We start from the raw sequence: 26,592 nt of genomic DNA, 5'->3' as shown, positions 1-26,592 counted from the left end.
ACAGTGTAATGTATGTATTGTATTGTATTGTTCAGGGTAGTGTTTGTAAGGTTGATAATAGAAGAGTATTTGTTACCCAGGATAATGTATGTTTTGTATTACCCAGGGTAACACCGGATATGAACGGTTGACAATAATAGAGTATTACCCAGGATAATGTATGTAAGGTTGATCACAGCTAGGCATTACCCAGGGTAACACCGGATATGAACGGTTGACAATAGTAGAATAATACCCAGGATAATGTATGTAAGGTTGATCACAGCTAGGCATTACCCAGGGTAACACAAGATATGAACGGTTGACAATAGTAGAGTATTACCCAGGGTAATGTATGTAAGGTTGATCACAGCTAGGCATTACCCAGGGTAACACAAGATATGAACGGTTGACAATAGTAGAGTATTACCCAGGGTAATGTATGTAAGGTTGATCACAGCTAGGCATTACCCAGGGTAACACCGGATATGAACGGTTGACAATAGTAGAATAATACCCAGGATAATGTATGTAAGGTTGATCACAGCTAGGCATTACCCAGGGTAACACAAGATATGAACAGTTGACAATAGTGGAGTATTACCCAGGGTAATGTATGTAAGGTTGATCACAGATAGGCATTACCCAGGGTAACACCAGATATGAACGGTTGACAATAGTAGAGTATTACCCAGGGTGATGTATGTAAGGTTTATCACAGCTAGGCATTACCCAGGGTAACACCAGATATGAACGGTTGACAATAGTAGAGTATTACCCAGGGTGATGTATGTAAGGTTTATCACAGCTAGGCATTACCCAGGGTAACACCAGATATGAACGGTTGACAATAGTGGAGTATTACCCAGGGTAATGTATGTAAGGTTGATCACAGCTAGGCATTACCCAGGGTAACACCAGATATGAACAGTTGACAATAGTGGAGTATTACCCAGGGTAATGTATGTAAGGTTGATCACAGCTAGAGATTACTTAGGGTAACACCAGATATGAACGGTTGACAATAGTAGAGTATTACCCAGGGTAATGTATGTAAGGTTGATCACAGCTAGGCATTACCCAGGGTAACACCAGATATGAACGGTTGACAATAGTAGAGTATTACCCAGGGTAATGTATGTAAGGTTGATCACAGCTAGGCATTACCCAGGGTAACACCAGATATGAACGGTTGACAATAGTAGAGTATTACCCAGGGTAATGTATGTAGGGTTGATCACAGCTAGGCATTACCCAGGGTAACACCGGATATGAACGGTTGACAATAGTAGAGTATTACCCAGGGTAATGTATGTAAGGTTTATCACAGCTAGGCATTACCCAGGGTAACACCAGATATGAACGGTTGACAATAGTAGAGTATTACCCAGGATAATGTATGTAAGGTTGATCACAGCTAGGCATTACCCAGGGTAACACCAGATATGAACAGTTGACAATAGTAGAGTATTACCCAGGATAATGTATGTAAGGTTGATCACAGCTAGGCATTACCCAGGGTAACACCGGATATGAACGGTTGACAATAGTAGACTATTACCCAGGGTAATGTATGTAAGGTTGATCACAGCTAGAGATTACTTAGGGTAAAACCAGATATAAACGGTTGACAATAGTGGAGTATTACCCAGGGTAATGTATGTAAGGTTGATCACAGCTAGGCATTACCCAGGGTAACACCAGATATGAACGGTTGACAATAGTGGAGTATTACCCAGGGTAATGTATGTAAGGTTGATCACAGATAGGCATTACCCAGGGTAACACCAGATATGAACGGTTGACAATAGTGGAGTATTACCCAGGGTAATGTATGTAAGGTTGATCACAGATAGGCATTACCCAGGGTAACACCAGATATGAACGGTTGACAATAGTGGAGTATTACCCAGGGTAATGTATGTAAGGTTGATCACAGATAGGCATTACCCAGGGTAACACCAGATATGAACGGTTGACAATAGTGGAGTATTACCCAGGGTAATGTATGTAAGGTTGATCACAGATAGGCATTACCCAGGGTAACACCAGATATGAACGGTTGACAATAGTGGAGTATTACCCAGGGTAATGTATGTAAGGTTGATCACAGATAGGCATTACCCAGGGTAACACCAGATATGAACGGTTGACAATAGTAGAGTATTACCCAGGGTGATGTATGTAAGGTTTATCACAGCTAGGCATTACCCAGGGTAACACCAGATATGAACGGTTGACAATAGTAGAGTATTACCCAGGGTAATGTATGTAAGGTTTATCACAGCTAGGCATTACCCAGGGTAACACAAGATATGAACAGTTGACAATAGTGGAGTATTACCCAGGGTAATGTATGTAAGGTTGATCACAGCTAGGCATTACCCAGGGTAACACCAGATATGAACGGTTGACAATAGTAGAGTATTACCCAGGGTAATGTATGTAAGGTTGATCACAGCTAGGCATTACCCAGGGTAACACCAGATATGAACGGTTGACAATAGTAGAGTATTACCCAGGGTAATGTATGTAGGGTTGATCACAGCTAGAGATTACTTAGGGTAACACCAGATATGAACGGTTGACAATAGTAGAGTATTACCCAGGGTAATGTATGTAAGGTTGATCACAGCTAGGCATTACCCAGGGTAACACCAGATATGAACAGTTGACAATAGTAGAGTATTACCCAGGGTAATGTATGTAAGGTTGATCACAGCTAGAGATTACTTAGGGTAACACCAGATATGAACGGTTGACAATAGTAGAATAATACCCAGGATAATGTATGTAAGGTTGATCACAGCTAGAGATTACTTAGGGTAAATCCAGATATGAACGGTTGACAATAGTGGAGTATTACCCAGGGTAATGTATGTAAGGTTGATCACAGCTAGGCATTACCCAGGGTAACACAAGATATGAACAGTTGACAATAGTGGAGTATTACCCAGGGTAATGTATGTAAGGTTGATCACAGCTAGGCATTACCCAGGGTAACACCAGATATGAACAGTTGACAATAGTGGAGTATTACCCAGGGTAATGTATGTAAGGTTGATCACAGCTAGAGATTACTTAGGGTAACACCAGATATGAACGGTTGACAATAGTAGAGTATTACCCAGGGTAATGTATGTAAGGTTGATCACAGCTAGGCATTACCCAGGGTAACACCAGATATGAACGGTTGACAATAGTAGAGTATTACCCAGGGTAATGTATGTAAGGTTGATCACAGCTAGGCATTACCCAGGGTAACACCAGATATGAACGGTTGACAATAGTAGAGTATTACCCAGGGTAATGTATGTAGGGTTGATCACAGCTAGAGATTACTTAGGGTAACACCAGATATGAACGGTTGACAATAGTAGAGTATTACCCAGGGTAATGTATGTAAGGTTGATCACAGCTAGGCATTACCCAGGGTAACACCAGATATGAACGGTTGACAATAGTAGAGTATTACCCAGGGTAATGTATGTAGGGTTGATCACAGCTAAAGATTACCCAGGGTAACACCAGATATGAACGGTTGACAATAGTAAAGTATTACCCAGGGTAATGTATGTAGGGTTGATCACAGCTAAAGATTACCCAGGGTAACACCAGATATGAACGGTTGACAATAGTAGAGTATTACCCAGGGTAATGTATGTAAGGTTGATCACAGCTAGGCATTACCCAGGGTAAAACCAGATATGAACGGTTGACAATAGTAGAGTATTACCCAGGGTAATGTATGTAAGGTTTATCACAGCTAGGCATTACCCAGGGTAACACCGGATATGAACGGTTGACAATAGTAGAGTATTACCCAGGGTAATGTATGTAAGGTTGATCACAGCTAGGCATTACCCAGGGTAACACCAGATATGAACGGTTGACAATAGTAGAGTATTACCCAGGGTGATGTATGTAAGGTTTATCACAGCTAGGCATTACCCAGGGTAACACCAGATATGAACGGTTGACAATAGTAGAGTATTACCCAGGGTAATGTATGTAAGGTTTATCACAGCTAGGCATTACCCAGGGTAAAACCAGATATGAACGGTTGACAATAGTAGAGTATTACCCAGGGTAATGTATGTAAGGTTGATCACAGCTAGACATTACCCAGGGTAACACCAGATATGAACGGTTGACAATAGTAGAGTATTACCCAGGGTAATGTATGTAAGGTTGATCACAGCTAGACATTACCCAGGGTAACACCAGATATGAACGGTTGACATTAGTAGAGTATTACCCAGGGTAATGTATGTAAGGTTGGCAATAGCAGGGTGTTACCCACGGCAATGTCTATAGAGTTGGCAATAGCAGGGTGTTACCCACGGCAATGTATGTAAGGTTGAAAATAGAGTACAACATACATGGTGTAATAAGTGTATTGCTTCTTTGTACACGCTTATACGGATACATCAAAGTAGTATCAACACCAGGGAAGCTTGGAGACAGTGAATTGTTCTGATAGTAGCTCACCAATTCCTGTGGCATAAATAAACAAACAAACAAATAAAGTCAGTGGGTAAAAAAACATTTTCATATTTGGAATTTTCTTCTTTAGTTTGTACCTGGTTCACAAAGTTTGAAAATACTAGTATAGCTGTATAGCATTGAATTATCGCAGTCACATAGAACACAAGTGTACAAGTTTGTTTGTTGTCTCAAAATCAAAACACAACAGTTCAGCATATATTCAACAATAAAACCAACATGCTGGATCTCAACAATAACGATGCATGTTTTTTTGCAGTGGTAAAAGAGAATTCATTGGATTTACACTGGAGTAGTTTTTAGTGAATCCCTGTTGTAAGGTAATGAATGCCTTGAGATTAGATTTGTTAAATATGTAAAACTATAATCCAAAAGCAATATATCTGGACACTACAAATTAAGGTCATCATTAAAAGCAATCAAAATATTATGCTTTATCCATGAACATGATTTTTGTCAATTTTTAATTTCCAATTTTGAACCAAAAGGACATAATTTCACAAGCGGCTATAGTTAATATCAGATTTTATGAGTATCACCAAGCTGGCAGTAACGTACCCTGGCTTTATACCACCATAAATGTGTTTTTTTTTCAATACAACTTACCGGGATAGACTGAAACATTTTAGAGTCTGCTAAGTAGTACTGTTTATCAGTTGTGCCCCTTATCTTAATGTGTTTTGGTAGTTTGTCATACCTGTGAAGACAAAGTCATATATTACATTATTTGAGGACAGTATTTAGTGTTGCACTACAAATTTTGTGGAAATTATGTTCCAAATTAAAAGTAAATGCGATTTTTCATTATAATCTTATTACAATATTATATCTTTTTCCACTTGTAGTCATAATTTTATGAGATATACCAGTGACTTGTGACACTGTCAAATTTGAGACTTGTAATTTTAATCTCATCTGTATCGGTTCTCACAAGTAGCAAATTCCTACTTGTTTCACTAACAACATAAATACAATGGCTAACTTCTTTTTACTGATAGCTGTCTATAAAACTGATAGTTAGTTTTTCTTAAACTGTCAGATAAAACATAGAGGGTTAATTTCTACTCTGTAACAATGCATTAGTCATTACTTACTTAATACTGAGAGCATAACCACCAGTTCGCATACTATCCCGAACAATAAAACTACCAGGCTTAAGTTTCTCTAGTTTGACCTCTGCAGTTTCTCTCTCCATAGCGCCACCATACCTGTCAGAATAGAATCATGAGAAAAAGAAAAATTTAACACTTTTTATGGTGATAACAGAACATTATCAAAATATAGTTACCCATTCTTAATAAACATTAGATTAAACAAGCATCATCAACTATGAAAAACCTAAATTGAACTCTAGGTATCAGCAAAGATTGAAATGTTCTAAAAGTGCCGCCTAAATTAGAATATTTACTGCACCTTAATGCAGCGTTCTAAAGACAACAAGCCATGCATGGCACAGTCCCCGTTAGTTATCAAATTTAAGATATATAGTTTTGTTTATAGTAATGTAGTTGGAATATAATCATGTCAGAAATATGATTATGATTTTTTAACATTAAATGATTGACATCTTGTATCTGTCAAACGTTAAAGATATTGCTCTGGAACAGCATTAATTAAAACAAAATTGGCCATTTTGAATACATCAATATATCTATAACATACAGTACTCATTTCGCCCAACCTTCCGCCCGCTTCCGAACACTTTTTTTTCGCTCGCTTTGTTCAATTCGACCGGACAATTTCCGCTTTTTGTTTTGACAGCGCAAATCCAAAAGTATCCGCTCGCGCGCGAAAATGAAACATTCATGTGAACCTGCTCATATGAGGTCGAATGAGTCTCTGTTTTCAACAGCCGTATACATCTAACTGCGTCATCGCTAAGTTTCCTTGGTGGAGCACGAGCTTTGTTCCTGGTTTGCACGTTATCATGTTCACACAATCGCAGACATTATTTGTAAGCGTGACCTTTGAAATGGCACATTTTCTCAATGTTTTATCGAGTACTTCGCAGGTATATGGCTTGTTCTCACATTAGCATAATTTTCCTCGAGTTCACTCATCGCTTCCCCACATGCATTTCTCGTTCTTTGCTGCTAACTTTTTTGCACTCTAATATGTTGTTGTTTTTGTCTTTCTAAACAATCAAGTTTATTTTCGATTGAAATTCTACGAGATAGTTTGAATTTGATGACGATTCGAATTCATCCACTTTTACAGTGATCAATATTGCGTTCGAGTTACTAGTAATTACAAGCCTGATTTACATTTTTCTTGCGGTGTTTTTCTTCAATGTATTAAATATAAGTGCTTTGGGAAATAACATAATTATATTGAGTAAGTGAAAGCGTCTGATGAGGCTGTGTCACAACACGTTTTATTTATTTCCAAGATGCACGCGTCCTTCGATTGAGTTTATTTTGTATTTTTATTTTCGAAATGTATCACTGGCTGCATTTGTTTTGTTTATTGTTTTCCTCTCTTTAATTTTTCGTCCGGCTGCTGCCAATCCAATAATTCGGCGCCGCATGTACTCAGACAAGCGATTAATCTCACAGTCATTATACTAGTAGTTTAAGTCCAATCGATTTGTAGAAATTCAGCTATGCAATGATTATATGTGCAGTTTTGTTTTGCACACCCAGACACGAGCAAAAGATTTTCTGAACTACAGCATTCGTATTACTTATGTAAGTTGAGTAAGGGTCATAGTGTGAGTTGCGTTCGCAAATAACGAAGTGTCAAATTATTTTGAGCGCTGTTCGGAATAAATTTAGTCAAAATCACACACAGAAACACACAACACACAAATACTAGTACTCAATACATATCACGATTGATTGACCAGTTATATAGCTGCTTGAACTACGCACACAAGAACGTCAATATGTAAATACAGATCTCAGTTAGACTTGCGTAGCAAATGTTATAATGTGTCAAGTGATTTGAAGGCATCATTGTCCCCCTTCCCAATACAGAGAAGCAATATGCGTTGTATTATGAATCGTCATTAAAACCTAAATTTATTACAAATAAAAATATAGGTTTATAGATACAATGTACGATCATCGTTACTCCAGCAGTTAGTTGGCAAGCGGACGATGTTTCTGAAGCCAGGCATAGCAAGAGCGAGCGAACAAAAGCGAGCAAAAAAAAAATGGTCGGTTTCCAGTCGGAAATTAAGCGATAAGCGGTCGGGAAAAAAAGCGATAAAAGCGGAAGGTTGGGCGGAATGAGTACTGTAATGTATAATGAATAGATAAAATTTTAGCATAATCAAGCAAAGCATGTCAGAGATATGGCTCAGCCATTTTGAATCTGATCTGAAAAATAAAATGATGTGCATAAAGAACACATAATGTCTAATGTATGTACCAAATTTGAACAAAATCCATCCGTAAATGCCAGAAATGCTTGATATTTGATGATTTTTTAGCACAAAAATGGCAAAAAAAAATTGAATATTTTTGTCCCAAACCTCTCAAGGAAAGTTCAGAATATAAATAAGACTATTTTGTGATGAGAAATAGATATAGATAGGAAAATGTAACCAGAAATCCACAATCAAAGAAATGCATACGTACCAAGGATAGGATGAAAGATCTGATGTCTTTGTTGGTTCTCTCTGTTGAGACCCTGGACTGACTGGGAGGTCATGTCGACCTTGACTGAATGGCATAGTATTTGGGAATGATGGAACAGTTGGTTCATAAGATCCCTATAAGAGACAAGTCATTGTCAATGTCAGTTCATGTGTTCAGGTCACATTACAACTGTTCATGCATTCACGTCACATTACAACAGTTCATGCATTCATGTCACATTACAACAGTTCATGCATTCAGGTTACATTACAACAGTTCATGTATTCAGGTCACATTACAACAGGTCATGCATTCAGGTCACATTACTACAGTTCATGCATTCAGGTCACATTACTACAGTTCATGCATTCAGGTCACATTACAACAGTTCATGCATTCAGGTCACATTACAACAGTTCATGCATTCAGGTCACATTACAACAGTTCATGCATTCAGGTCACATTACAACAGTTCATGCATTCATGTAACATTACAACAGTTCATGTATTCAAGTCACATTACAACAGTTCATGCATTCATGTCACATTACAACAGTTTATGCAGTCAGGTCACATTACAACAGTTTATGCAGTCAGGTCACATTACAACAGTTTATGTAGTCAGGTCACATTACAACAGTTCATGCATTCATGTAACATTACAACAGTTCATGTATTCAAGTCACATTACAACAGTTCATGCATTCATGTCACATTACAACAGTTCATGTGTTCAGGTCACATTACAACAGTTTATGCATTCAAGTCACATTACAACAGTTCAGGTCACATTACAACAGTTTATGCAGTCAGGTCACATTACAACAGTTTATGCAGTCAGGTCACATTACAACAGTTCATGTATTCATGTCACATTACAACAGTTTATGCATTCATGTCACATTACAACAGTTCATGCATTCAAGTCACATTACAACAGTTCATGTATTCAGGTCACATTACAACAGTTCATGTATTCAGGTCACATTACAACAGTTCATGCATTCAAGTCACATTACAACAGTTCATGTGTTCAAGTTACATTACAACAGTTCATGTGTTCAGGTCACATTACAACAGTTTATGCATTCAAGTCACATTACAACAGTTCAGGTCACATTACAACAGTTTATGCAGTCAGGTCACATTACAACAGTTTATGCATTCATGTCACATTACAACAGTTTATGCAGTCAGGTCACATTATAACAGTTCATGCATTCAGGTCACATTACAACAGTTCATGCATTCAGGTCACATTACAACAGTTCATGTGTTTATGTCACATTACAGTTCAGGCAGTCAGGTCACATTACAACAGTTCAGGTCACATTACAACAGTTTATGCAGTCAGGTCACATTACAACAGTTCATGCATTCATGTAACATTACAACCGTTCATGAATTCATGTCACATTACAACAGTTTATGCAGTCAGGTCACATTACAACAGTTTATGTATTCATGTCACATTGCAACAGTTTATGCATTCATGTCACATTACAACAGTTCATGCATTCATGTCACATTACAACAGTTCATGCATTCATGTCACATTACAACAGTTCATGCATTCATGTCACATTACAACAGTTCATGTGTTCATGTCACATTACAACAGTTCATGCATTCATGTCACATTACAACAGTTCATGTATTCATGTCACATTACAACAGTTTATGCATTCATGTCACATTACAACAGTTTATGCATTCATGTCACATTACAACAGTTCATGTATTCATGTCACATTACAACAGTTTATGCATTCATGTCACATTACAACAGTTCATGTATTCATGTCACATTACAACAGTCTATGTATTCATGTCACATTACAACAGTTTATGCATTCATGTCACATTACAACAGTTCATGCATTCATGTCACATTACAACAGTTCATGTGTTCATGTCACATTACAACAGTTTATGCATTCATGTCACATTACAACAGTTTATGCATTCATGTCACATTACAACAGTTCATGCATTCATGTCACATTACAACAGTTCATGCATTCAGGTCACATTACAACAGTTTATGCATTCATGTCACATTACAACAGTTTATGCATTCATGCCACATTACAACAGTTTATGCATTCAGGTCACATTACAACAGTTCATGTGTTCAGGTCACATTACAACAGTTCATGTGTTCAGGTCACATTACAACAGTTCATGTGTTCAGGTCACATTACAACAGTTCATGTGTTCAGGTCACATTACAACAGTTCATGCATTCATGTCACATTACAACAGTTCATGTATTCAAGTCACATTACAACAGTTCATGCAGTCAGGTCAAATTACAACAGTTTATGCAGTCAGGTCACATTACAACAGTTCATGCATTCATGTAACATTACAACAGTTCATGTGTTCATGTCACATTACAACAGTTCATGCATTCAAGTCACATTACAACAGTTCATGTGTTCAGGTCACATTACAACAGTTCATGCAGTCAGGTCACATTACAACAGTTCATGCATTCATGTCACATTACAACAGTTCATGCATTCAAGTCACATTACAACAGTTCAGGTCACATTACAACAGTTTATGCAGTCAGGTCACATTACAACAGTTCATGTATTCATGTAACATTACAACAGTTCATGTGTTCAGGTCACATTATAACAGTTCATGCATTCAGGTCACATTACAACAGTTCATGTATTCAGGTCACATTATAACAGTTCATGCATTCAGGTCACATTACAACAGTTCATGTGTTCAGGTCACATTACAACAGTTCATGCATTCAGGTCACATTACAACAGTTCATGTGTTCAGGTCACATTACAACAGTTCATGTGTTCAGGTCACATTACAACAGTTCATGTGTTCAGGTCACATTACAACAGTTCATGTGTTCAGGTCACATTACAATAGTTCATGTATTCAGGTCACATTTTACAACAGTTCATGGCTGCCATTAGGCTAAATTTTGATGAAAACGAAAAATAACTGAAAACAACATTTAATCCATTATACCTTACCTTTGTACAAAATTTAACCCAAATCTGTACAATCATAAATGATAAATTGCTATATTTTATTCATAGTATGCAAATTAGGTAATTAATATGCACATATTTCAACTAAAAAAACTTTAGGTTAGTGCATTATCTTCAAGAATTTATGTACATTACCTTTTGTTTAATGTAAGTTCTTGGGAAGAAACCAATGGCAGATGTACGAACGTTGCGTCCCTCCCACCATTGACCGCTCTTTTCATATACTTCTATGTTATCATTTGGGCCAAAGAAGAGCGGTACTTTCCTATCTGGAGGATCTGGTATTCCAGAGTAGTTATGTGTTGCAACCCAGGTACCCAGTGACTGCGGAACTCCTAAAATCATTCAAGATTGTGGTCAGAAAATGTGCACGTCTGGTAAAAATAGCTTTTTTCTAATATTATTAAAAAACAAAAATGCTTTTAATATAGTGTAACTATTACAACCTTGTCCATTGAGAACATGGATTAAATAACAAATGTCTGAGCAAGGCTGAGGCTTTAATAACAGTCATTTTTGGGGGTTTTTTTTCCAACTTTTTTAGCAAATATGTCAGTTCATGCAATCATTTTTGTTATATTTTTTTCTGGGTGTGGGCTCTAATATAAATTATGCTTGCCAAAAGGCTATGATTAATATTTTTAATATATACATTGCATGAAACGAAGTATTTTACAGAAAAAAATGCATGTTGTTGTGGTTATTCAAAAAAAACTTGATATCAAAAAAATTGTGTCACGTCACACAAATTTCAATTTTCCCTAGTACGAGAAGCAAAGTGTTTTTATTTTTGGCCTAACATACATGCACTGTACATACTTTTTCATACTAATAATATTATTTTGACATGGCAAAATATTATGGCCCAATTTGCCACATTTACGAAACATACCTTGTCGACCTATGGTACCACAAATAATAGCTGGTGCTGAATGCTGTATAGAAATATAAAAAAAACTATACGTTAACATGGGTACAAGGAAATCAAATTAACGCAGAATAGCATTGTTGATATACAAGTACAGTCAAGCAGCTCTGTTTTGGGATGCCAGCCACAACAAGGCCAACCACTACTCACTGATTACAATCTGTCAGTATATGCAGGGCCAACCACCACTCACTGATTACAATCTGTCAGCATACACAGGGCCAACCACTACTCACTGATTACAATCTGTCAGTATATACAGGGCCAACCACCACTCACTGATTACAATTTGTCAGCATACACAGGGCCAACCACCACTCAATGATTACAATCTGTCAGTATATACAGGGCCAACCACCACTCACTGATTACAATTTGTCAGCATACACAGGGCCAACCACCACTCACTGATTACAATCTGTCAGTATATACAGGGCCAACCACCACTCACTGATTACAATTTGTCAGCATACACAGGGCCAACCACCACTCACTGATTACAATCTGTCAGTAAATACAGGGCCAACCACCACTCACTGATTACAATTTGTCAGCATACACGGGGCCAACCACCACTCAATGATTACAATCTGTCAGTATATACAGGGCCAACCACCACTCACTGATTACAATTTGTCAGCATACACAGGGCCAACCACTACTCACTGATGACAATCTGTCAGTATATACAGGGCCAACCACTACTCAATGATTACAATCTGTCAGTATACACAGGGCCAACCACCACTCAACGATTACAATCTGTCAGTATACACAGGGCCAACCACCACTCAATGATTACAATCTGTCAGTATATACAGGGCCAGCCACTACTCACTGATAACAATCTGCCAGTATACAAAGAACCAACCACTACTCAATGATTACAATCTGTCAGTATATACAGGGCCAACCACTACTCAATGATTACAATCTGTCAGTATACACAGGGCCAACCACTACTCACTGATGACAATCTGTCAGTATATACAGGGCCAACCACTACTCAATGATTACAATCTGTCAGTATACACAGGGCCAACCACCACTCAACGATTACAATCTGTCAGTATACACAGGGCCAACCACCACTCAATGATTACAATCTGTCAGTATATATAGGGCCAGCCACTACTCACTGATAACAATCTGCCAGTATACAAAGAACCAACCACCACTCAATGATTACAATCTGTCAGTATATACAGGGCCAACCACTACTCACTGATTACAATCTGTCAGTATATGCAGGGCCAACCACCACTCAACGATTACAATCTGTCAGCATACACAGGGCCAACCACTACTCACTGATTACAATCTGTCAGTATATACAGGGCCAACCACGACTCACTGATTACAATTTGTCAGCATACACAGGGCCAACCACCACTCAATGATTACAATCTGTCAGTATATACAGGGCCAACCACCACTCACTGATTACAATTTGTCAGCATACACAGGGCCAACCACCACTCACTGATTACAATCTGTCAGTATATACAGGGCCAACCACCACTCACTGATTACAATTTGTCAGCATACACGGGGCCAACCACCACTCAATGATTACAATCTGTCAGTATATACAGGGCCAACCACCACTCACTGATTACAATTTGTCAGCATACACAGGGCCAACCACTACTCACTGATGACAATCTGTCAGTATATACAGGGCCAACCACTACTCAATGATTACAATCTGTCAGTATACACAGGGCCAACCACCACTCAACGATTACAATCTGTCAGTATACACAGGGCCAACCACCACTCAATGATTACAATCTGTCAGTATATACAGGGCCAGCCACTACTCACTGATAACAATCTGCCAGTATACAAAGAACCAACCACCACTCAATGATTACAATCTGTCAGTATATACAGGGCCAACCACTACTCAATGATTACAATCTGTCAGTATACACAGGGCCAACCACTACTCACTGATGACAATCTGTCAGTATATACAGGGCCAACCACTACTCAATGATTACAATCTGTCAGTATACACAGGGCCAACCACCACTCAACGATTACAATCTGTCAGTATACACAGGGCCAACCACCACTCAATGATTACAATCTGTCAGTATATATAGGGCCAGCCACTACTCACTGATAACAATCTGCCAGTATACAAAGAACCAACCACCACTCAATGATTACAATCTGTCAGTATATACAGGGCCAACCACTACTCAATGATTACAATCTGTCAGTATACACAGGGCCAACCACCACTCAACGATTACAATCTGTCAGTATACACAGGGCCAACCACCACTCAATGATTACAATCTGTCAGTATATACAGGGCCAGCCACTACTCACTGATAACAATCTGCCAGTATACAAAGAACCAACCACCACTCAATGATTACAATCTGTCAGTACATGTATACACAGGACCAACCACTACTCAATGATTACAATCTGTCAGTATATACAGGGCCAACCACTACTCACTGATAACAATCTGCCAGTGTACAAAGAACCAACCACCACTCAATGATTACAATCTGTCAGTATATGCAGGGCCAACCACTACACACTGATTACAATTTGTCAGCATACACAGGGCCAACCACCACTCACTGATTACAATCTGTCAGTATACACAGGGCCAACCACCACTCAATGATTACAATCTGTCAGTATATACAGGGCCAGCCACTACTCATTGATAACAATCTGCCAGTATACAAAGAACCAACCACCACTCAATGATTACAATCTGTCAGTATATACAGGGCCAACCACTACTCAATGATTACAATCTGTCAGTATACACAGGGCCAACCACTACTCACTGATGACAATCTGTCAGTATATACAGGGCCAACCACTACTCAATGATTACAATCTGTCAGTATACACAGGGCCAACCACCACTCAACGATTACAATCTGTCAGTATACACAGGGCCAACCACCACTCAATGATTACAATCTGTCAGTATATACAGGGCCAGCCACTACTCACTGATAACAATCTGCCAGTATACAAAGAACCAACCACCACTCAATGATTACAATCTGTCAGTATATACAGGGCCAACCACTACTCAATGATTACAATCTGTCAGTATACACAGGGCCAACCACCACTCAACGATTACAATCTGTCAGTATACACAGGGCCAACCACCACTCAATGATTACAATCTGTCAGTATATACAGGGCCAGCCACTACTCACTGATAACAATCTGCCAGTATACAAAGAACCAACCACCACTCAATGATTACAATCTGTCAGTACATGTATACACAGGGCCAACCACTACTCAATGATTACAATCTGTCAGTATATACAGGGCCAACCACTACTCACTGATAACAATCTGTCAGTATATACAGGGCCAACCACTACTCAATGATTACAATCTGTCAGTATACACAGGGCCAACCACCACTCAACGATTACAATCTGTCAGTATACACAGGGCCAACCACCACTCAATGATTACAATCTGTCAGTATATACAGGGCCAGCCACTACTCACTGATAACAATCTGCCAGTATACAAAGAACCAACCACCACTCAATGATTACAATCTGTCAGTATATACAGGGCCAACCACTACTCAATGATTACAATCTGTCAGTATACACAGGGCCAACCACCACTCAACGATTACAATCTGTCAGTATACACAGGGCCAACCACCACTCAATGATTACAATCTGTCAGTATATACAGGGCCAGCCACTACTCACTGATAACAATCTGCCAGTATACAAAGAACCAACCACCACTCAATGATTACAATCTGTCAGTACATGTATACACAGGGCCAACCACTACTCAATGATTACAATCTGTCAGTATATACAGGGCCAACCACTACTCACTGATAACAATCTGCCAGTGTACAAAGAACCAACCACCACTCAATGATTACAATCTGTCAGTATATGCAGGGCCAACCACTACACACTGATTACAATTTGTCAGCATACACAGGGCCAACCACCACTCACTGATTACAATTTGTCAGCATACACAGGGCCAACCACCACTCACTGATTACAATCTGTCAGTATACACAGGGCCAGCCACTACTCCCTGATAACAATCTGCCAGTATACAAAGAACCAACCACCACTCAATGATTACAATCTGTCAGTACATGTATACACAGGGCCAACCACTACTCAATGATTACAATCTGTCAGTATATACAGGGCCAACCACTACTCACTGATAACAATCTGCCAGTGTACAAAGAACCAACCACCACTCAATGATTACAATCTGTCAGTATATGCAGGGCCAACCACTACACACTGATTACAATTTGTCAGCATACACAGGGCCAACCACCACTCACTGATTACAATTTGTCAGCATACACAGGGCCAACCACTACACACTGATTACAATTTGTCAGCATACACAGGGCCAACCACCACTCACTGATTACAATTTGTTAGCATACACAGGGCCAACCACCACTCACTGATTACAATCTGTCAGTATACACAGGGCCAACCAATACTCAATGATTACAATTTGTCAGCATACACAGGGCCAACCCCACTCAATGATTACAATCTGTCAGTATACACAGGGCCAACCACTACTCAATGAAAGTATCTTATCAGCATACACAGGGCCAACCCCACTCAATGATTACAATCTGTCAGTATACACAGGGCCAACCACTACTCAATGATTACAATCTGTTAGTATATGCAGGGCCAACCACTACACACTGATTACAATTTGTCAGCATACACAGGGCCAACCACCACTCACTGATTACAATCTGTCAGTATACAAGGGCCAACCACTACTCAATGAAAGCTACCTGTCAGCATACACAGGGCCAACCACCATTCAATGAAAGTATCTTATCAGCATACACAGGGCCAACCACTCAATGATTACAATCTGTCAGTATATACAGGGCAAACAACTACTCAATGATTACAATCTGTCAGTATATGCAGAGCCAACCACCACTCACTGACTACAATCTATCAGCGTACACAAGGCCAACCACTACTCACTGATTACAATCTGTCAGCATACACAGGACCAACCACCACTCAATGAAAGCAACCTGTCAGTAAACACAGGGCCAACAACCACTCAATGACAACAACCTGTCACAAAAGACAGGGCCAACCAACACACAATGAAAGCAACCTATCAGCATACTCAGAGCCAACCACCACGCAATGACAACAACCTGTCACAAAAGACAGGGCCAACCAACACACAATGAAAGTAATTTATCAGCATACACAGGGCCAACCACCACTCAATGAAAACAACCTGTCAGCATATACAGGGCCAACCACCACTCAATGAAAACAATCTGTCAGCATACACAGGGCCAACCACTCAATGATTATAATCTGTCAGTATATACAGGGCCAACCACCATTACCACTCACTGATTACAATCTTTCAGCATACACGGGGCCAACAACTCAATGATCACAATCTGTCAGCATACACAGGGCCAACCACCACTCAATGAAAGCAACTTGTCACCAAAGACTGGCCCAACAACCACTAAATGAAAGCAATTCATTAGCATACACAGGGCCAACCAACACTCAATAAAGCAACCTGTCAGCATACACAGGACCAACCACCACTCAATGAAAACAATCTGTCAGCATACACAGGGCCAACCACTCAATGATTATAATCTGTCAGTATATACAGGGCCAACCACCATTACCACTCACTGATTACAATCTTTCAGCATACACGGGGCCAACAACTCAATGATCACAATCTGTCAGCATACACAGGGCTAACCACCACTCAATGAAAGCAACCTGTCAGCATACACAGGGCCAACCACCACTCAATGAAAGTATCTTATCAGCATACACAGGGCCAACTAACACTCAATGAAAGCAACCTGTCACCAAAGACTGGCCCAACAACCACTAAATGAAAGCAATTCATCAGCATACACAGGGCCAACCACCACTCAATAAAGCAACCTGTCAGCATACACAGGGCCAACCACCACTCAATAAAGCAACCTGTCAGCATACACAGGGCCAACCACCACTCAATAAAGCAACCTGTCAGCATACACAGGGCCAACCACCACTCAATAAAGCAACCTGTCAGCATACACAGGGCCAACCACCACTCAATAAAGCAACCTGTCAGCATACACAGGGCCAACCACCACTCAATAAAGCAACCTGTCAGCATACACAGGGCCAACCACCACTCAATAAAGCAATCTGTCAGCATACACAGGGCCAACCCCACTCAATGATCACAACCTGTCAGCATACACAGGGCCAACCACCACTCAATAAAGCAACCTGTCAGCATACACAGGGCCAACCACCACTCAATGAAAGCAACCTGTCAGCATAAAAATGAGCAACAACATAAATAAATTGAACATACACTTACACCAGTCTAGAAAATACATTCAAATTACATACAGAAAGTAAGCATGTACAGAAAGCACCAGGGATAGCGTTCAGTCCAATTGAACAATTGGTTTCAACACTTGGTTCCCTCTTATACTAACATAGATACATTTATAATAATAGCTAAGCTTCAATCATGCGCACAGCAAACATAATTAAGCATTAATTCCTTCAAATATTCAACATGGAGTAGAAATCAAATTGTAATACATTTACAAACCCCACATGCATTTTCTGTGTGTCAGCGATAATCAGGACATGTATGTACACACGAGTAAAGTTCAACAATCCCTTAAATCGCATTGCATCACATGCATGCAAACCAGCACTCCTGAATGTTATGAGCAGTAATGCCCTGTAATCTCAGTTGAATTTAACTCTGAAGTTACATACATGTGCTATCATAAGTGAAGACATTCAATGGATGTTCCAGAGCCCAAATGTCTAAGATATCCATGAATAAACAGGAGGAGCAAGACATGAGGGTGGATGACCCCTTAACCATCATTTACAAATGTCAATCTGCTATTCATATATCCTTATAAACTTTTAGCATGTCTCAGACACATGGTTGGGGAACACAAGTATGTAAAATTCAATCATTAAATTTGAGAATAGTATTTTTTTAATTTAACACATGAATTGACATACTACCATAACCGTTAACATCGTGAAAAGACGTCTGAAACTTGTGGCCATTTTGGATCTTGACTCATAAGATGGGACATCCCTTCATGACATCACTTACATAAATATGTTAATTCAATCATTCAATTTGAAAAAACTTTCTTAGTGTGCATAGCAGCGTAAGTGAAAATTCCTTAAATAGAGAAATACAGTGCGCCTCAAAAACCTGCATATTAGTATATAAACGCATTTAAAAATATTTGTATTAACTTTCAATTTTCATTAAAATATATCATTTTAATTCGCTCTAAAGCTCAACATTACCTACACTCAAACCTAGCTTGCATGAATCAATCATGTATGAATGGGAAACAGTGTCAGCCATTGTAGGCTTATTTAAATTAATGGTTAGCTAATTGAATGATGTTGAACTAACTCATTCATATTAATTTATACTATATCACAAAACCATTGTCAATTGGTCAATTAAAATTCAAACAGCCATTTTAGATTTATAAAATGTTATATTTCTAAATTTTTTATATCGTTTACAGGTTTCTGACATGCACTGTAGTTCGCAATAGCTGCTTGTACACAAATTTAAAGCATGATTTTTTATATTCTTTATTTTCGGTCAGGGACTAGAATTGGAGTAAAGAAGTCCTATAAAGAAAGGAAAGTACTGGAAAAATGACTGTACATTAATATATGAGGAAAAACATGAAAATGAAAAGTGAAATACCCTGTTGGTGCTTCTTTGTAGACTCTGAATGGCAAGCGTGGATGAAAACAGGAAGGCATTAAAAAAAATGTTAACATACAAATTGTAGACGACAGAAACTCAGGGCATGATCATCCCCAACACCCCGTGTGATTATCTTGCTGCATCAAGTCATGACAGTCAATATCACTGTCATGTGACCCTTATATACATTTGCAAATGTATAGAAAATACCATAATTTACAGTAGTAGAAGCAATGCCAACAGTAAGGTTTAAACTCCACTTGAAGGCCAAAATCTTGTGGCATCCATAACACGCAGCCTGTCAGCTGAGATAGCTCCGCTGTTAGCCATACACATTTCAACAAGCCATGCATAGCACAGTCCCTGTTAGTTATCAAATTTAAGATATATAGTTTTGTTTATAGTAATATAGCTGGAATATAACCATGTCAGGAATATGATTATGATGATTGTTTAACATTAAAATGATTGACATTTGTATCTGATCGTCAAACAAGTACTTATCCATATTGGGAGATATTGCTCTGGAACAGCATTAATTAAAACAAAATCAGCCATTTTGAATACAAATATATATCTATAACATGATGTATAACGAACATATAAAATTTGAATATAATCAGTCAAAGCATGTCAGAGATATGGCTCTAGAAGCCCAATCATTAAAACAAAATGGCCGCCAGTCAGCCATTTTGAATCTGATCTGAAAAATAAAATGATGTGCATCAGGAACCCGTAATGTTTAATTGTATGTACTAAGTTTGAACGAAATCCATCCAGAAATGCTTGATATTCGATGATTTTTTAGCACAAAAATGGCCACCATTCGGCCATTTTGAATGGGACTGTCAAACCAATATATCTATATATCTATGACGTATAATGAATATCAAAAATTTGAACATAATCAGTCAAAGCAAGTCAGAGACATGGTTCTAGAAGCCCATTCGTTAAAACAAAATGGCCGCCAGTCAGCCATTTTGAATCTGATCTGAAAAATAAAATGACGTACATCAGGAACCCGTAATGTCTAATGAATGTACCAAGTTGGAACGAAATCCATCCATAAATGCCAGAAATGCTTCATATTTTATGATTTTTTTAGCACAAAAATGGCCACCATTCGGCTATTTTGAATAGGATCGTCAAACCAATATATCTGTATATCTATGACATGATGTATAATGAATATTAAAAATTTGAACATAATCAGTCAAAGCAAGTCAGAGATATGGCTCTAGAAGCTCATTCATTAAAACAAAAGGGCCGCCAGTAAGCCATTTTGAATCCGATCTGGAAAATAAAATTGTTTGTATCAAGGTCCCATAATGCCAAATTATATACCAAGTTTGAACAAAATCTATATGTAAACAGCCGAGAAATGCTTGATTTTGATGATTTTTTAGCACAAAAATGGCCGCCATTCAGCCATCTTGAATCAGATCGCGAAACAAATTTACGTGCATATGTATAATATCATGTATGATGTATGTGTGAAGTTTGATTATGATTCGTCCAGGCATTTCTAAGATACAGGTCTGGACGCATGCACGGAAGAACGGACACACAAGGGTCAAAACATAAGTCCCCGTTCTCGGACTGTGTCTGAACGGGGACTAATTAAAGAACTGCAGATATAATTAGAAAATGAACAATATGTATAGTATCAAAGCAATCGAACTTGCTGTTGTCAACACAAATTCAAAAATATCACTTTTCACCAAAAATATTCATCAAAATTAGATAATTGAAAATACTATCACGAAATAAACAAATCTGAGAGAGGTCCACATGTAGTACCTACATATGTAATATCAAAGCAATCACACTTGTGGTTTTTAACAAGAAGTCGAAAATATCACTTTTTACCAAAAATTACAAAAATATTCACTAAAATTAGAGAATTGAAGATATCATCAAAAAATGAACAAATCTAAGAGAGGCCTATCCAAGGTACATATACACCAAGTATCAAAGCATTCAGGCTTGTAGTTTTCAAGAAGAAGTCGAATAAGTAAAACATTAGAATGACGACAGGTGCCGACAGACAATCACTCATATAAGTTGCGCTCGACGAAGTCGACAGCGGAGCTTAAAAAAATTGGTCAGTATTTAACTCAAAGTGGCGGTCATTTTTAGCAGCTACCAATTCTTTTCTACTGCTTCTAGAAGTTTTAACCTTTTCACCACCAGTTCCCTCTTTTTATCGCAAATTCACAAAATAGTCTTGTTTATAGTCTGCAATTTCCTTCAGAAGATTTTGACAAAAATAGCCAAATTTTTTAAGCAAAAGCAGAAAATTGACTCAGATTTTTGACTCCCATGTGCGAAGCACAAAATGGGAGTCTTTGCAGTTAGTGTGTCTGTATGTGTGTGTGTATGTGTGTATGTGTGTATGTGTGTATGTGTGTATGTGTGTATGTGTGTGTGTGTGTATGTGTGTCCGACTGTTCCACTGCTATCTCAAGAACCATACATCGGTTTTTGATGAAACTTGGTGCATAGATGCTCTGGGCCAATGCGCAGATTTGATTAGGTTTTGGTAAAAATCCATGCTCGTTAATTACCTAATTTGCATGATAATTAGCTAATTTTTAGCTGTTCTATGACTGTTCCACTGATATCTAAAGAACCACTCATTGGATTTTGATGAAACTTGGTACATAGATACTCTGAACATATGCGCAGATTTGATTAATTTTTGGTAAAAATCTGTGCATATTAATTACCTAATTTGCATGATAATTAGCTATTTTTAGTGGTTCCATGACTGTTCCACTGATATCTAAACAACCACTCATTGGATTTTGATGAAACTTGGTACATAGATGCTCTGAACTAATGCTAGGTTTTGATTAGTTTTTGGTAATAATCCGTGGATACTAATTACCTAATTTGCATAATGATTAGTCAATTTTCGGTTTTTCCACTGATATCTCAAGTACTAATCATCACATTTCAATGAAACTTGGTACATAGATGTCATACGACACTGCACAGACCTGATAGTTTTTATGGTAATATCATTACATATTAATTACCTAATTTGCATAATTAATTAATTTTCAGCATTTGATATAAGTAGTTAGCATTACATTTCAATGAAACTTGGTACTTACATACTCAAGGACTATGCAGAGATTGATTATTTTCGATAAATATTTGTGCATATTAATCACCTAATTTGCATAATTAGTTAATTTTCAGCTTTTCCATGGGTATCTCAAGTACTAATCATTGCATTTCAATGAAACTTGGTACATAGATCCTTTAGGACTATGCAGAGACCTGATTAGTTTTAGGGTAAATAATTGTGCATATTAATTACCTAATTTGCATAATTAATTTTCAGCTTTTCTACTGATATCTAAAGTACTAATCATCACATTTCAATGAATCTAGAATTATGCAGACCCAATTAGTTTCCGGTAAATATTTGTGCATATTAATCACCTAATTTGCATAATTAACCAACTTTCACACTGATATCTCAGGTACTATACATCACATATCAATGAATGTACATGGATGCTGTAGGACAATAGACAGACCTGAATAATTGTGGGTTAAAATCTGTACATATTAATTACCTAATTTGCATAATTAACCAATTTTAAGCTTTCACACTGATATCTAAAGTACCGTAAAAACTCCAAAATTTCGACCGGTTTTAAATAATTGGTGTTAGAAATGTGACGTGTTTTTAGAGTCAAAATTAAGGTGCATTTTCGGACGGTCGAATTTTTCAGAATAGAAATCAGCAAATGAAAAAATGGGGATGATAGACAGTGTGCTTCATTAGTTTTTAAAAAATGCAATGTCCGTCAATTGACGTAAACTTCCTCATGTTTCACGGTAAAAGCAAAGGTCGTGGCCGAGTTGTAACTCAAAATCTAAACAAAGTCATCAATCAGTGAGTATTATGACAAGCAAAACAAAACATCAAGACGCGGAGAAGAGGTCAGCACAAAACTAATAGGTCAAAAGACAAAGCTGTCTCGCACTACCTAGGAAAACTTGCGAATGTTCGAAGTACAGGTACCCATTGGACAAAAGATACATGGAAGTTTAGCAAACTATCTCCCCGACCCAGTGCAATGTATCCGGTTAGAATCAAAGCTCACGTGTCCCTTATTTGAGGGACCAAATTCTGCCGTAAATTCGCCCTTGGATAAATAAAATGGGATTTAAGAAAATAAAATGGGACTTTTAAGGTGTATTTTGGCGTCATTTTTCGGACATTTCAATCAATCCTGCCGGCTAAAATAGAGTCTAAGTTTTACCGTAGTCATTGACGTCTGTCTATTCAAGAGTACACGTGTATGATTTTTATCGTGACTAGCGTGAGCGGGTAAGCTTCTTTTCGAGAATGAGCTGTTATCACTGTGAACAATGTTAAATTATTCTTCAGATGACCAGTTTATTTTTTAAAAACAACTAATTTTTTTATTTTAAAAAAATCATGCCGTTTTCGCATCAAAATCCAAGCCAAAATATCGTACTACAACATCAATCTCTTCCGCATTGCGTTCAATAACATTAACGTATTTAAATAAGCTATGGTAATTTGAACACGTTGGCATCATCCAGCTTTTTGATTGGTTAATTAGCGATTTGACCTATTTGACCTAAGAGAACATGGCGGATATCCTACAGCATCCGGAATCATTCGCTTACGATGAAACTAAGTTGACTTTTATTTGTATTTCATAACCATTCAACAGATTTATTTTGTGTACATTATTATAATCACTACTGAGTACAGTAATAATCAACAATTCAGAAACGCAGCATGCCGAGATTTTTGTGTTCGTTTTTATTTGAAACTTCGTTTATTTAGAATATATTTTCGTTACCAATAAAATAAAAATCTCTCAGTCAATCAGAAACCCGGATTCATGCCTTCGAGGAAGGTCCCGTTTGAACGCTCACATCGTTTTTTTTTTTGTCGTTTGCAGGAAAACTAAAACTGGTCGCAATTTTCGAATAAGAATGAGTCGGCAATTTTTAGTGGAGTCGAAAATTTGGAGGTAAATAAAACACCGAAACCCGGCAAATAAACAGGCGGGCGAATTTTTAGAGGGGTCGAAATTTTGGAGTTTTCACGGTACTAATTATTCCATTTCAAGGAAACTTAGTACAAAGATGCTCTAGGACAATGTACAAACCTAATTAGTTTGGGGTAAAAATCTGTTCATATTAATTCCCTAATAAGCATAATAATTCATAATTTTTTGGTTCTAATCACTTTTCAATTAAACTTGTTACATTGCACAGACCTCATTAGTTTTACACTCAAATCTGGTCATATTAATTTTCTGATTTGCATAATTAGTTTTCAGCTAAGTAATTTCGAATTATATTTAATGTGTCTCCAATACTCTCAGCACATGGGAGTTCTTTCTAAGCTTTCTTTGATTGTCTGTTGGCTCTAAAAATAAGGGTTCATTTCTGGAAATATTGAAGAAAGTAAGAAAAAAGTGCAGAAAAATTTGGGCATGAAAGTCTGGTGCTGTAGAGGTTAAATGACTGAATGGCTTGGAATCTTCCACATGGCTTCATTGCTTGCATTCACAAAACGGTTTTAAAAGAACACACAATACGTGAAGTTAGATTTACACTGATATTAAAATGAGACAATAGGTTGAAAGGTCACAAGTCAATTTTTACTAACAATGGTAAGTCAGGGGTTAAAGGTCAAAAGGACCAAGGTTAAAGGCTGAAAGGACCGAGGGTTAAAGGTCAAAAGGACCCGGGTTACAGGCAAGACCGCTCACAACTCACCTGTTCGCCATCGGAAGAATGCCAGGTGCGTACTGGTTCTTGCGGCTAGATGAAGAAAATAATAAAAATGCAAACACGTGCCAGCAAAGTAAGAAAAAGATGACCTAAGCAAGTGTATTAACATGAGCTACAGACATGGTTGCAAACAAAAACAAAATTGGAATGAAGTGTAAACAATTCTCATTAACATAACTTTAATTAATAGTTGCATGCTGATTAAATGCCTTGTGTATACAACACAGTGGGAACAGGTAATAAAATGGCTGTCAAATGATTCTTTGACAACTAAAAAAGTCACATGACTAATTAATGACTAGTTTAATGCATGATATCAAGTGCTTAGTATGAATCTACCTGATGTACACAACCTCTCAAAAACAATACCCAATTCCGTGCAAGAATGGGAGGTTGTCTGTTGACAGTGTATAATTCAATAACGAGTCACACTATTGAGCAAAACTCATGGGTCTTGTTGATATGCCATGCAACCCATATAGTGTTGTGTAGTACAGCACAGTATGGTACATTCACAAGAGTGAGGGGACATGCTGTACAGTCATGAAGGCAACTAACAACAAAGGACAACCTTTGGATATGGAATATATAATCAGCCCATTCATTAACACAGTGGTACATGTGTGGAGTGCAGCAGTTTGTTCATCCTATTGACGCAGTACATACAGTTGTGATGACTAAAAGATGCGAAATTACAAATATAACAATAACAGATGAAGATAATAAAAAAACATGAGGAAACTTACCTTTCGTTGTGGAATAATAGGAGGAACTGAAAACCAAACAAACACACATTAACAAGCATATACATTGTAGCGTATCATGGTATACATAAGTGTTAGTATTCGTATATTACAAAAGCCCATTAAGGTACTGTTGAAAAAAATATTAAATTTTGAATTGTATAGCATAGATTATAGACAGATAATCAGATTTATATACATGCAATTCTATTTTAATACCAGTTGGA

General features: G+C 37.8%; 1 protein-coding gene across 4 annotated transcripts in view; it reads right to left on the bottom strand.

The window, feature by feature from the left end:
- LOC102802054 (guanine nucleotide exchange factor VAV3-like) overlaps positions 1 to 26,592 on the bottom strand; it is a 100,032-nt gene that overhangs the window by 4,271 nt on the left and 69,169 nt on the right. For 2 of the 4 annotated variants that reach the window (XM_085492510.1, XM_085492511.1), the window contains 9 exons: positions 26,369 to 26,394; positions 25,608 to 25,652; positions 19,821 to 19,844; positions 11,985 to 12,027; positions 11,228 to 11,427; positions 8,067 to 8,200; positions 5,580 to 5,693; positions 5,092 to 5,182; positions 4,362 to 4,476 (listed from right to left, as the gene is read on the bottom strand). In XM_085492510.1, the coding sequence (XP_085348636.1) occupies positions 4,362 to 4,476; positions 5,092 to 5,182; positions 5,580 to 5,693; positions 8,067 to 8,200; positions 11,228 to 11,427; positions 11,985 to 12,027; positions 19,821 to 19,844; positions 25,608 to 25,652; positions 26,369 to 26,394 (792 nt within the window). The remainder of the gene's footprint in view (positions 1 to 4,361; positions 4,477 to 5,091; positions 5,183 to 5,579; positions 5,694 to 8,066; positions 8,201 to 11,227; positions 11,428 to 11,984; positions 12,028 to 19,820; positions 19,845 to 25,607; positions 25,653 to 26,368; positions 26,395 to 26,592) is intronic. The other 2 variants (XM_085492512.1, XM_085492513.1) reach the window with 2 other exon arrangements.

This window comes from Saccoglossus kowalevskii, chromosome 17 (genome assembly GCF_978046115.1).
Source record: "Saccoglossus kowalevskii chromosome 17, keSacKowa6.1, whole genome shotgun sequence".
NCBI lineage: Eukaryota > Metazoa > Hemichordata > Enteropneusta > Harrimaniidae > Saccoglossus > Saccoglossus kowalevskii.
The sequence above is the reverse complement of the archived record's forward strand: the minus strand, read 5'-3'. Positions and strand labels throughout refer to the sequence as shown.